This window comes from Struthio camelus, chromosome 2, assembly GCF_040807025.1.
Source record: "Struthio camelus isolate bStrCam1 chromosome 2, bStrCam1.hap1, whole genome shotgun sequence".
NCBI classification, from domain to species: domain Eukaryota; kingdom Metazoa; phylum Chordata; class Aves; order Struthioniformes; family Struthionidae; genus Struthio; species Struthio camelus.
In genome coordinates this window covers 60,881,799-60,896,443 of record NC_090943.1, presented here as the reverse complement: position 1 = coordinate 60,896,443, position 14,645 = coordinate 60,881,799, and the positions used below count along the sequence as shown (strand labels likewise).

Genomic DNA, 14,645 nt, shown 5'->3' with positions numbered 1-14,645 from the left:
TGGCAAAAATCATAGGATGTCTCATTTTTGGGCCTTATTTGAGCAGTGGAGTGAAATTTTGGAAGCTTTCCATTCGTGGCTTGCCGCTGGTTTGCTTGAGATTTGAGAAACTAACTTCATTCCTTTCAGTTTCTCTTCCCCTGCTGTGAAACAAAGGTCCCTTGAAAAGCATTTTGCTGCCATGCAGTGCTTAAAAAAGTGCATGTGATCCGACAAAGGAGTGAAGTCAATGCATGTATTATCAGATACTTGTGGGGATTTCTCTGCAGGTGATCCTTCTGCTGTTCTTGTTTATTGTAATCTATTTGGTCAATTTTAGCCTTTTTTTCTTTTGAAGTGAAGTTTTCTGAAAGTTTCAAATAGCTTCTTTCATTAAATTACTGTAAATGTAATAACTTCCTTAATATTTTAATAACTTAACAGAAGCAGGAGGGAGTAGACTCTTCTGATAGATTTGTAGTAAAATAGATATGATCCTTTAAGAGGTTTCTTTGCAAGTGTTTCTTCCACGGTGTTTGCTAGAGCTGTTCAAGCTGTTGGGTTGTTGTGTAGAATCAAGGGTATTATGGTTTGCTGGAATTTCAATGTGTAACTTCCATTAAATGTAATGGGAAATGTGCTTAAAAACATTGCACGTTGTAACATTATCTTGTCAGTTGTTATCATTATTCAGTTAACATTCGAGTCGCTTTATATTCGCTGTCTTTCCAAATGCTGTCTTGCAATGCACAGTGCTCACTCTAGGGCTATTACATTGTGAAATGCTCAGTCTGTGCTCTGTGCAGAGCAATGTGACAGTGCTCCTTTCAGGACCTGATGGTGTGTCTTTGTGTGTCCCTGCCCTGCATCGGTTAGGCGTTACCACTTTATTCAGAATTCTGCACCTATTGGCTAGCATCCTGTTGATGTTAGTGGGGATGTTGTGGTTTCTATGTGTTTCGGATTAGCAGAGTAATTGCAACACTTCTGAGGAGGGAGACTTTATCCCTTGCAGACCAGGTCATCATAACTTGCAGAATAAGTGTATAGGCTGCCTATTCAGAGAGAATTAAAAAGCTAATTAGTGAGAAAATGTTTATTCCTTTTCTCTTGAGAACACACCGATCAACACTTCATTATTAAGCAATTATATTTTATACAACATTATATGTCTGCTTGATGTTATGCAGACAATGCCCCAACTTGTTCAAAGGCTGAATTATCAAGGGATACTTCTAAATAACAGAAGAGGGCATCATTATTTCATTGCATGTTCTGCAATTAGAAACTTTGCTTTTGGACTGTTTTTTTTCTTTATTTTTTCCCTCTCCTTGTTTCTGAAGAATATCCTAAGATATTCCACATTATCTCATTCTCTTATTCTGAGCATGAGAAACGCTCACCCTCCTATGAGTGGTGTGGTGGCTATAAAAATGTAATTAAAACTTTATATCTGCATTGAAATGTGGCCTCAAAGATGAGGCCCCTTTTCTCTAGGCTGTTGGAAATTAACATGTAATAGTAAAATGATTCGTATTCAGAACAGTTTGCATACTAATGTAAGACAACAGTTAAGATATTTAAGATAAACAATGAGAAGCAGGAAGAGGGAAGCACCAAATAAAAGTGAGATGACTACAGTCGACTCTGTAAGTAGTAATTACAACGCACAAACTGCTTAACAGCTGTTATGTGTCTGTAGGCATGGTGGCACCAGGTAAGTTTTAATAGATTTTGAGGATGGTGTGTAGTGACCTTAAAGTTTTCAGATGTGTGATGGTTTAACAGAAAGCACTGAAAATTCAAATAGCTCACACAGATGCTTTGGACTGAAGTTGTTGCTTGGCATCCATGACGAAAATATTAGAAAAAACAGCTGAGGTGTTAATACTGAATGAGGGAAGTCTGCAGCGGAGAGGTAAAGATGGCCTTTGATAGGCTAGCAGTGGGTGCGATCATTCAGCAACATTAGAGGAGAGGGACAGTCGGGGGATCTTTAGATTTTTGGGAAGAGGATAAGGATGATAAAGTAATAGTTAGAGAGAAGAACAAAATGGGAAGAGGCTTGTGAAAGCTGAGGATTAATAGCATGTCAAGAAGAGCTGTTGACAGTGTTAACTGCAGTGTCTTGAGATCATTCAGAACTTCAGTTCTCTTCACAAAATCCTCTCTGAAAATAGGGAGCCTGCAGCGTTTGTGGGTGGACACTGCATTGAGTACGCAAGGCTGCCCATTGCATTAAAAAAAAGTCTTTATGAGCATAAATCTTGCAATTTTTGTTGAACTTGTGTGAATTAGGCTAATCGTATAAATATGATCAGAATCAGGTCTGGCACTCGTCAGGCTTTTGTACAGTCAGAAAAGTATTTTGTAAAGCAATTTAAGCTAATAGCAATAGATTTCAATAGTTGTGTTGTTCCATGTTCCTGCAGTATATCTTGGGAAAGAATCTGCCCTTTAAAACACTGGAGATTGTTCAGGAGTAGCTAAACGCACAACCCAGCTTACTGCTTTTTCAGCATTCACTATTTACAGTTATGACTCTGCCTTTAGTTTTGTTTCTGGTACTCATAAAATCTTTCTATCCTTAAAAAAGCAAGCCATGCCCAAAGGAAGAGATCTCTGAATTTTGGGATTTTTTTTTTTTTAAAAAAAAGGGGGGGGGGAGGGGAAGGGAGAGAGAAAATACGTTCCATTCATGTTCTTTTAGGTGCTGCATGCTCAAATGCATTGGTTTGGATTTTTGTAGCCTAACTCTTGCCTTTTATCGTGTTTGACTTTGTTTTCATATTCATGTCTTAATTTTCATTTCACTTTTAATTAGTTTCATTATATTTGATGGCAAAATGTTTGCTTTATCTTCACTGTTAATAGCCTAATTGTTTCTCTTGCCTTAAGTAATATCTCGTTAACTTTATAAGCCATCTTTTCCACATCATCTACAGAATTAATTTCTTGTGTGTGTAGTTGTATTGTCTGCAGCGTCTTTCCCAAAACTTTCTCAATTAGCATTTTTATTGCTGTATTTGATTTTTTCTGTAAGAATTAAACCGTGAAGAAAGTTGATAAAATCAATGTTACATGTTGATGCTCTTTTCAGACATCAGAAAAAATTGTGTATGCCCTATTGGTGAAATGATGCAGGAGTTGAGAGATGGTATGGATCTTTAAAAAGGGGAATAGAGGGAGATTTGAAATACTAACACACAACACTTGCTGTTTTGTAGTTCCAAACTAAAATTGTCTGTGCGTTTTTTTGATGTGTCAGTGATATGTACCCAACAGATGTGGTTGGTGGGTTTTACAGGGGAAAAAATGAGGTGTGTATGGTTATTAAGATTCCCATAGTAAAGTATTTCATTGCTATTTTCTGTTGATTAAATTCATCAGAGAGTTACTCTTGGTAGATGGCGAAGAGATGGTGCAAACAGATATTTAGCTCTTGGAATACTCTTCAGCTGTAAGACACTCTCCCCCTTCCCTTCTTTGAAGTGACGTGGAAGAAATAGAATGAAGTAACCATGTTACACGATCACATCATGTACAACCATCTTTCTTTTATAACTTTAATGGGATATTGCTGCTTCTCCTTTTGTGCAAGAAGTAACTTAGATCATGACATATCTTTCAGTTTTCAGATTCCAGTCATTTATTTTAAGACTATACCACTAAGGTCGTTTGTGGATATTGAAAGACAAAAGGCATTTGTAGGGAGATACAGCCCTACTGGGCTGCATTTCAGCTGTGAAAGTTACTGTTGCTGTGGCATCTATTCACTGCGTCTTTCGATCTTTGTGGTAAACCAGGTTGTTTCAGGAGGGACAAGGAGCTAAAGAACCAGGTTATTAGCATTATTATGTGTGTCATGGAAGCAGATGAATAATAACAATCCTATCTAAAGTGGTATTTAACAGAATTCTGCTGCTAAAAATAAAACATACAGCCTTTTTTCCCACTTCAGAAATAGCAAAGCTTCCATGTCTTCTGATAGATCCAAAGAAGCAGATGGTCTGTTCCATTGGAGCTCTGGAAGATGAGTCCCCCACCCCCCGCCCTCAGCACTCCCCGTAAGAGTTACTGTACTTGTTGCACTGACGCATGTTGTTGGAAGAATCAGATGAGATGAGCAGATAACTTTATGCCTTTACTGCAGGTCTTGGGTTGAGAGATGGTTACTCTATCTTGGAACGTTCTACCGATTTAAAAATTTTCTGTGTTCTAGGTCAGGACAAAAAGTTCAACCCTCAAAAAATGCCCTGAGCAAATTTCGGCTAACATCAACAAATGCATTTGAGTTTAGATTATCTTAAAATGTTCTATTTCAAATGTGACTGCTCAGCCTAATTCATTAAGAGTGAAAATTCTCCCAGGATGAAATATTTCACATGAAGAAGGATGAGTGGGATAGTTTAACAGTTTTGGAGATTCTGGGAACAAACATGTTTTTCAAACCTCATCTTTCCTGTGAACAACTGCAATTTTAATAATGAATATTTTGAGACAAGAAGATATTTTCTCAAATTTCTCAGTTTGCTCTACTTGCTACATGTTGTACTCTACTTGCTGGGCATTGTTTCTTTTGTAAACTCTTAGAGCCTGGTTCTACATGATAAAAATATATGCACTCCTTATAGAAATATTTCTAATTCCAGTATGCCTTAAGTTTAGTGCCTTTTTGTATTTTTGGTCAGACAACAACAAACTTGACAGCTGAGAAAAGACTACTTCTATATATAATACAACCTTATGTAAAATCCCAGACAGAACACTAGTTTATAAATACCTTCCTTTTTGAAGTGAATATGAAGTAATTTAGATATGTATTCCTTTTGTGTTAATGTTCATATGTTTGCTTAATGATCCTGTCATACAAAAGATTATTGTGCATTCTAAAAACCTTCCGATGAATTACAGGATGGAAATAATTCTTTCAAACTATACATAGTTAAGCTGTGTACATTTTTAACTAAGATGCATCTGGCGGGTTCTCCCCAGGTTTGTCTTCCTGTTTCTTCATTAAATTTGATCGTGTTTTGCCCCTTCATACCACCTAGATGTCTAGCACCAAGTGTGTATTTTCTAGAATTTTGAAGTTCTTTAATCATTTGTTAAGGTACTTTAAAAATGGTAGTCTTGCAGTATGAAAAGAGTTGAGTTTGACTTTGGATTGTTGAACTCTGAGAGTTTTGCTACTGCGTTAAATGAAAGCAGGATCAGGCCAAATTTGATACATAGGTAAAATATAGTCTCAGTTTTGTACAGGGAAGTTGGGCTCAAATGCACTGAAGGAGAGAAAAATGCAGTTGCATCACTTCCAAAACACGCATGGGTGGAACTGAAAAAGTATGAAGATGGGTAACAAGGACTATCGGTGATATTGGATCATTTCCACATAAGGAGACTGAACACGTTAGAACTCCAGCTTGGAAAAGCGATGACTGAGAGAAAATACAGTAGAAGACTATAAAGCCATAAATACTGCAAAAAAGGGCACATAGGGAACAATTATTTTGTTTTTTGCAATGCAAGAGCTGAGGATGTAAAATGAAATCATTGCATAGGAGGTTTGAAGCAAAAGGAGTGACTTTTGTGCAGTGTTCAATTAAATTGTAAAGCTCACTGCCACAGATGTAGGGGAAATTAAAAGTACTAAGAGTTTCAGAGGGATTAGAGAAATTCATGGAGAAATAAATACCAGTGGCTATTAAAGGCAACGGTCTGGATGCAACCTCTGGTTCAGGAAGTCTCTAACCACTGTTTGCTGGATGATACAATAAGGGAAGCATCATTTCATGCACACTCTGCTTCTTGTACTCTTTCCAAGGCATGTGATGCTTGTTTTTGCTGAAGTCAGAACAACGGGGGAGACAAACCTTTGGTTTGATTCAGTACCTTCGCTCTCATTTCTAAAGAACTAAAGGTATGGGCTGCTGTTAACTGGAGAAATAACTGTTCTAGGTTAAGATTTTTACCATGCCTTCCTGATGGTACTTTCTGAATGTTTGTTGTTGTCCCTCTGCTGGAGATCACCCACCCTCAGAGAGCAGGATGGCAGAGTGGGCTATGTGAGCGCTCCTGACCTGCTTCAGTGCACAGGGAGAAAGGTTAGTTCAGAATGCCCCACAGTTGTTAACATTTTACGAGGCTGATTTTTGCAATGGTAATCTGACTGATGATTGTGAGAGGCAATTCATGCAACTTAAATGGGGGAAAAAACCTGATGAGATCAAGACAAATGCATCTACCTTACGTTTTGATGTAATTTGCTTCAAGATTGATGGACAAATCCCGTACCCTTTGAAATTGCAGGCAAAATTCCTGCTGAGTAAATGGGGGCTAGGCTTTACAGAATTGTTTTAGTTAGGTGGGTGTGGAGAATCTCTTGTATCCTGAAAATGTAACTGCGGAAGATAGTCATGTCCAAAGTTCAATTTTGTGCAGCTTGATCCTTCATGAAGATTATTTTTGCAGGATATTAATAATTAGTGTAGGGTAATGTAATAAAGCATTTTGTACTTTTCTATTTTTTTTTCCTTCAGAAGAAGGCTTTGCTGTCATTCTGAAAGAAGAATATGTGGGGATAGATGCTTTCCAATATCAATAAACCCCTGTAAGAATTATTTTCAGTGTAATGAATTGCGTTATTTCCCTTTGTTAACAGAACTATATCTTCATTGCTTATTTTTCATCAACAGTAAATAAGCAATACACAAGGTCTTAAAGGGCATTTGAATAGTATGATTTGTTTGTGTGGATTTCAGTTCATGTGTTAACTGTTCCTCATGAACTAAAGCACATCTCATAGCAAAGCTAAAGGATAGAGTTTTTCCTCTTTGATGCTTTGTGAAGTGTTTGAGCTCCTTGCATGGAAAAGTCTATATAAATGCAAAACAATTATATTAATAATGATTATGGCAAAGCACTGAGGAAAATGATGCGGGAAAGTGATTAGATTCCTACAAAAAATACTAGGCCTGAATGGTTCTGGTTTTTATTACTGAAGAGATGAAAGCTGTGTGGAAAAAAAAAGCACATCTGACTTGTAATGTGGATATTTAATTTTCAGAATTTCAGTGTATTTGCTGAGTACCTCCTTCATAAGAAAAGCTCATATAAGCTTATAAGCTCATAAGAAAGTAAAACAAAAAACTGCCTGCAACGCATACGCTATTCTAGCTTTATTAAAAAAAAAAAAAAGCTGTAATTAGTTATAGACGGTGGAGTGTTTTTAGAAAAAAAACAACTTATTTTGAACCATAGAACATTACAGTTCATAATACAGATATCCCATCAGAACAGAATGATAAAACTTTTTTGCTAACCAGTCTTCCAGTCAAAAATCAATGTAGATATATTTATAACTATGTGTCAACATGTGGTCTAACTACAGAAGAAGTCCTATTGAATGTTGATCTTGAGAGGATTAGTCACAGAACAATATATCCTCTTTGGTTTAATTGTTGTTCAGAACTTACTGAAATGGCCTGTAGTGAAGGGTTCACTTGAAACATTGAATTCAATATTGGAGCTTAAGAAAGAAAGCTTTGTCTTCTGTCACTGTAGCGGTAATAAATGTGGAGATATTACCACTATATTGCTAGTAAATAGCAAGTATTCTATTACATGGTTACCCCGAAAGAATAACTCTCACTTAATCTTGCTTTTAAAATAAGAAGATGTTATCTAAGTCTAGCACCTCACAGAATGCAGTGTTGAGTGTTGGAGCACTGAATTGTTACTGAATTTGACTGTTCGGTTTCGATTCTGAATCCTTCCTGATAGTTGACAATATGATGAGTATATTTCCAAATGGGAGAAAAATGATGAGCCGATAAGCTGTTTTACACTTTCCAGTATTAGATAATATGATCTTTTAACTAGATATAGATAGGACAGCTTTTTGCTTTGCAAATGAGATGCTGCAGTATGTTTACTGGGAACAAAAACACCCGCTGCCTAATGAATGTTTTAAGTAATGTGTTTTTCCTGGATATACAGTGAGAGAGAGGTATCTTTCATCTTTTAGTTTATCAAGTCATTGTAAAGGTAATAAGAATGAAAAGGATTTGCTGGATCATCTAGTTGAAACACCTTATCTTGCATTATATCATCTTGACTAGCTCTGTTTTTAAAGTAACAACAGGATGCTTTTCCTTCACTCTTTCCTATTTGATTGATACTACAGAACACGATAGTTCTCGTATCTAGGAAGTGTCTTCTGATTTTCCTTCTAAATTAATTCTTGGGCATTTATACCTACTTATTCCTGTGTCAACATTTTCCTGTAGCTTAACTGTCTCTTCTTTCATTGGTATCTACCCTCTGACATATTTGTAGGCAGCAGTTGGCCTCCTTTTCTCATGTAAAGGTTTCAAGCTCTTCTTAGTCTCCTTTTGTATGATAGGCTCTCCAGTCTTCAAATCGTCATATGCCTTCAAAATGCCTATTATGGCCTTTTATTTTTTAAGCAGGTCATTGAATCTAAGTAGCCAGAAATACAGTTGCCTTGATGTGGCTTGCAGTGATCTTATGACTAGCTGATAAATCTATGTGCTTTTCCTCATGTATTGCCAGTTGATGAGCATATAGCATAGTTTTTTGTTAGTAGACCCCAAACTCATTATCTTGCTTTTGGTATTATTGAATTTCATCCTGTTTTTGTTACTCCATTCCTCAAAGCCATACAGTTAATTCCATGAGATATCCTGATATGATATCTTTCCTGTTTAGCCCTCTTCTACTAATCCCTATTTTCTGTAACTTACTAACTTCCTGTTTAGCTTCGTGTCATATGCTCTGTTGCAGTTCCAGACTTTATGGCATATCTCTTTCCCCAGAAAACTAGTTTGTTTAACTAGATTTTTTTTTTTTAATCTGATGTGACTTTCCTTTAGTGAATCCATATTCACCAAAAAAGTCTGTAAGAGTTCTTCTTTACTTCCTAATGCTATATTTTACAGAACAGCTGTAGGCATAGCTGGTTCTGAGCCCTTTTTCTGGTAACATGTTTTTAGCTGTGCAACTGAACAAGTTGGGGGCCCTCACAGGGCTAATTTCACCTGGACAAATGTATTTTTACTTCTTATGGTGTAAATCAGGACTGACTCGTTAAGAATCCATGAAGTTGCCCTATTGTAAATTCTCTCTTAAATGAGAAGAGATTTTTAAGTTCAGCATTACATTACCCTGCTCAGACAAAATACTATTCTAGCTCAATTGTGAATTAACTTATTATACGTGGAAGTGCTACAAGATGCACTTCTCGGTAATAACACCTTGTATTTCTCTTGAGGTTTTTTGTAGTAGAATACCGGAATGTTTTACAAGCATAAATGTGTTACGTTCCAGTATACCTAATAAAGTAGATAGAGATGGTGGAGAATTTTTACATGAAGGTAATTTTTTAGGAATGTAGGAACATCACAAATGTTTGTTGGGAGGATGTTCATAGTTCTAGGGTCAAATTTCATATCAGAACAAGAAAAAGATTGAGACTTCTGAATAACACATAAATGGGTAGTTCAGTTATTTGCATTGTTGCTCCAAAGAATAATTATTCATACCATGCAGAACAGCTCCAGAAGAAACCCACACCACAGAAGCGCACAAGATTGTAATTGCTTACTGAAAAGTGTTTTAACCTGTGCCTTAGCCATGTTTAGATGGTAGTACTTTCTACTGTTAACTGTGTCTGCTGTCTGCACAGCAATTGTAGCACATGCAAATGTATTAAATATGGCTTTGATTTAGGTAAGTTGGATAATGATAGCAGTATACTGCCTTAGAGATACTGAAGGAAACTATTTGTTCTGCTCGCTCTTTATCATTGCGTTGCTTACTGTGTTACTCAGGTGACAGGTGTGTTTCTTCTGAACTGCAGTTCCTGAACTTGCATTCCTTACCTATATGTTGTGATCTAAAAGCAGTTTTCTGTGAAGCACCACAGAAGCCATCTCTTCCATTCATAAGTGGATATCTGTTATATATTGCTATGAGTGACTTGGAAAAACATGGATTTTTACTCTTTTCCTTTTGGATGTGGCCTTTACCCCTTTTTTTCCACCTTAAGCCACTTTTTTTTTTTTTTTTTTCCTCTGGTTAGTATTTCAGTCCTCTGGTTTCACATCCATTTCCATATAGTTACCTACACATTGAAGAGTTTTCTCCTTCATCCCCATACAGCCAGTAAGTGCTTTTCCTTCATGTGACTGCTGAATGTCATTTCTGTTTCAGTCAGTGTGCTATTTATGGCATAGCTTCTGCTTTCTACTGTCTGCCTTTGAGATGTATTTGACTTCAGGTTTTGATGAAGCAGGTTTATTAGATGATTCCTTAAGATCAGGTCTGGCTTGCTTATGTTTTGGGGGGGGGGGAGGGTCTTTTAATTCATGCCTTTTATACTAAGAAGTTTGTGTCTGGGATTGTATTCTTGGCTTTGTTTAATAAATGCTTTTTTCCGATTGCCATTGCTACTTAAATAGTAACAAAATTGAAATAGAAAAAATATGTGTACAGATATGTATGCTCAAAGAAAAATTTCAAGAAAAAGATGCTGGAGAAAAAGGACATTTAGGAAAAATTTATTAAGAAAATCATAATTTCTCATTCCGTTAAAACAATCATAACATGGTGGGACCTATGAACTATTTCATCTATGAAAAAATGGCACATAAACCAAAAAGGCTTTTCCAGTTTGTTCCTTAAAAATAAGAAGGTTACATCAGTGATATACTTAACTTAAAAACAGAAGGCCCCTTTCTAAGGTGACACCTTGGCACTACACTAAGACGTGACATTCGTTACATGTTTGTGTTATACTTTGCATAGGTAGAGCTATGGAAACATAGCTCCTTTTAAGCAAGCATCAGCTCTTCGTTATTGAATGAATAAAACAAAGGGAAATGTTAGAGTGATTTTTGAATCTGCTGAAATTCTCTCTGAAAGATTTAAAAGCAGCAGCTTTGCTAGTTTTTCAAGAGGGAAAAAAATGTTCTTCAGTTGTAGCTTTTTCAGTAATTTCTTACTGAAAAACAGGAACTGCCTTTATCTTCAATAGAAACTTAAATCAATGCAAATAATCAGGTTATGAATATACCTGTTCTTTGTAGATGTACAGACTCAGTGCCTTGCTATGGCTCTACAAATCACTGAAGTAGGAGTTTCGTAAAGGCTTGGGAAGCATTTGCACTTTATCTTGTCTTTTAATTAAAAGCTCCTCCTCCTCCATCAAATTCTGTGAGTAATCAATAAACCACAGATTTGTGGTATGCTGTATTTGTTGCAAAGCTATCTAAAGGTGACTTCAGCCAAAACATTATTCTGTGCTCTTGGTTGAATCCTCTGACGTTGGCCCCTCTGGTTTGTTTGGTTCCCTGACTGTGTTTGAATTTCTTCCGTCTGTAGCAATTTTCCTCTCTGTTGTTGTAAAGTTCCTCTGATGGCAAATGGTCATGTTCTGATTACATTATCCCTTATCACTACCAAACAGTTTTAAAGAAGTACTGCTTTTGTGAGACTGCTTTTGAAGTCTCCCAAGCAGATGCTGGAAGACAGTAAACACAACTGGATCTGTCACTGTCTCAGAAATTTGCTTTTATTTTGTTCCCCTTTCTTCTTTGTCTCTCCACTCGCTCCATTTAAACTAGCTGTCTGAGTGCTGTATGGTGGCCTGTGGTGGACCCTTATGCTCACACGGAGCGTAAGGCTTCACTGAACTCAGTGAAGCTGTCCTCTCATACAGGATGACAGTATACAATTGGTACCATTTTTCCTTAATACAGCAGCAGCAACAAAAAATGTGAATTTCTTCTGCTTTCCTGATGTAAATGATAAATAGTAGCTGTGCACGGGGGATGAGTGCTTCTCTGCTAAGAAGCACTAGTGAGTCCAAAATCAGAAAAGGTTTTAACAAAGGCTGTCATATGCCAACAGGATGGTATTTTGGGGCCTGGTTTTCACTTGTGGAGGTTCCCCACTGCCATCACGAATATTTTTAATCCTAATATATATTGAATAATATATAATAATTGTTGTACTAATACACTCACATTATTTCTAGAAAGTCTTCTATTTCCTGAGAACATTTCTAGAGTGGTTAGGGCGAAAAGTTTATATGACTGGCTTTTGAAGCTGACAGAGAGAAAGCATGATAAGTGTAAGAGGGATAGCAATTTAAAGCTGAGAAACATTTGATTTTAAATAAACAAATAAAAGGTTTAAGCTAAGTCGCTTTATTTTGCCTTTGTGGTGAGTCAAGAGCGTCTATGCCCTCATCTCAGCAAGCCGGTGGCTGTTAGTTGAGCTACTGTGTCTGGATTCTGTGTCAAAGTCCTCACGTGACTCTAGCTGAAATATTTGTACATGAACTGTGTTTGGCCTGAGACCTGCCAAAAGAAAGGTATGATACGCAGGAAAGGTAGGAACACTAATAACTGTGAAATGTATCCTACTGTAAAATTAATTCATTATGTTACATCGGGGGAAAATGGTTATATCTGAGGCCAAAATTCAGCCTAAGTAAGGGAACACAGCTCCTAGTAACTTCACCCAGAATACTGCCTGTGTCATCTGGGGGATAAATTTATTCCCTGACTGAATACATACCTTAGAAATGCTCTTTCAGCATTTTGAACAAGTAAAGAGAGAAGTCTACATATCATTGTGGGTCAGTACTGCTGAATTACAATGTCTGTGAACAGACATTATTCAAATGTTGCTTGCTCCTGGAAAAGTTGGTTGAAATGTGAGGATGTGGTTAATGAGTTGGTGCAAATGCTTTCAGCTCGCATATGTTCCATTTTTTAATGACTTGGCAGAATCTGAAATGGGATTCTCTTTCTTCTCCCCCGTTTTTATTTTTTAGTATCAAAAATTTATTGAGGCAAATTAAAAAATGACTTAAATAGAACACTAAAGAGAACAGGGAAAAGAGCAATTTACCATTGTTACAGGAACATCTTATTTCAAACCTTCAGAATGTAGTGTAGTTTGAAACTGATTTAACATTTGCCTACACAATTAGCTAAAGGAATGTCAAAATGAAATTTAAATTGCAAGATGATACATTATTTTAATGACATCATAACTACAAGAATAACTGAAAATCTGCTTTTATCTTTACTATCAGAATTTTGTTGCTATGAAATCTCTTATAAACCAAAATTATACATGTTATTCTGATGTTTTTAATAACAATGACAAAAAGAGAATTATGAAGCTTACAAAAACATACTAAATGAGCTTGCTGTTGATGGTGATCTCCTCTCCTCCAGGAGAGGAGCACTGGGAAGCTTTATATTGGTTGAATGCATTTATTATTTATTTAATACAGTCGGGAGGGGGGTTGTTTTTTGTTTGTTAGTTTTTGATACCATAAAACTAAACACAGGCTGTTGAAGTCAGTGGAAGGATTGCAGCTGACATCTATGGGTTAGGGGTAAGGTTCTTAGAGGTCTCTTTCAAATGAAATATAATGCCCCCTTCTCTTCAGCATGACAGCACAGCACATGAACCTGTCTCACCCAGGCTTGTGGAAGGAGGGAGAACTTAAGCCTGTCCTTAAAACTAAGGATATGCTTTAACAGTTGTCCCTCAAAAAACTGCTTTCCCTTTTTAAAGACTTTAATAGTCATTCATTAAAGGATCCACTGTGGTACATATCAGTTGTACCATTTAAGGAGATAATTCTTCCTAAAAGTGTTTCATTTGTGTCTTTGTATTAAATTGCAGCTGAGCAACATTATTCTTGATAAATGATCTTTATTGTAGGGACTTTCCTGTTCTTTTTCCCCTAAATTTTCCAGGAAAAAGGATTTTAGCTTTATATTGCATCCGGTAGTAATACAATTAGCACAGTTCTAACTGAAAGTAGGTTGAACTAAGTAAAACTGGTATTCAGAAAACAAAAAAGTTGATATTCAGGACTATTTTTCCAAAGACAGGAAAAAATACACTTTGACATCTTAAAATATTTAGAAAATGACAAAAACAGTTCATTGAAGCTTGCAAGGAAACGAGCATTCTGTAGTACAAGAATGTATTCTTTTTTCCTCATGAAATCATCATATTATACCTTCATTTTGGAGCATGCATTACACTGGTAATGCATTTCCTATATTACAAATATGTATTTTTTTAAATAATGCACTAGGAAAGGGGAAGAAAGGAAAATATGTAGAGACCTAACTGTAAGCAAATAAAATTGATGCTTTCTTGAAGGATGAAGGAAAGGTGGTGGAGTTAATTGCGTACAGTTCCAAGTAGCTTTGGAACTGGCAGGAGGATATTAGCTGTTGTGTGAAAACAGCATGAAATGTAATTCAGAGCAGCTGTCTAATTTATCAGCAAGAACAAACTGCTCATGTTCTTAAACTCTACTCATTACTCTCTCCAACCTTCTTTGACCCGTTCAGCCTGCTAATGTTTGCTTAAAAGTAAAAAACTAAAGAAAGTTTGTCAACCTCTTAAAATAAACTGACAGAATCCCTTGAGTTTCCTTTGCAATATACTTTCATCCACTTTTGAATTTATTCAGCTCTGCATCCACAGCTTCTTTGGAGAAGTGGTGTGACGTTCTCTAATTCACAGTGCAGATTCAGTAAAGTCGTATTCTTTTGTGGCTGATTTCAAAATATTGCCAAACTGATGGCATATAGCACCAGGCTAAA

At 36.4% G+C, this 14,645-nt stretch overlaps 1 protein-coding gene across 12 annotated transcripts in view; it reads left to right on the top strand.

Moving 5' to 3' along the window:
* The window catches only part of TPK1 (thiamin pyrophosphokinase 1), a 305,490-nt gene that overhangs the window by 17,355 nt on the left and 273,490 nt on the right, over positions 1-14,645 (top strand). For 4 of the 12 annotated variants that reach the window (XM_068936027.1, XM_009679394.2, XM_009679386.2 and 1 more), the window contains exon 1: positions 10,245-10,321. The exons of the other annotated variants lie outside the window; for them this stretch is intronic. In XM_068936027.1, the coding sequence (XP_068792128.1) occupies positions 10,264-10,321 (58 nt within the window). In that variant the 5' untranslated portion in view covers positions 10,245-10,263. Of the gene's footprint in view, positions 1-10,244; positions 10,322-14,645 lie in introns of those variants that run through there. 12 annotated transcript variants of the gene reach the window in all.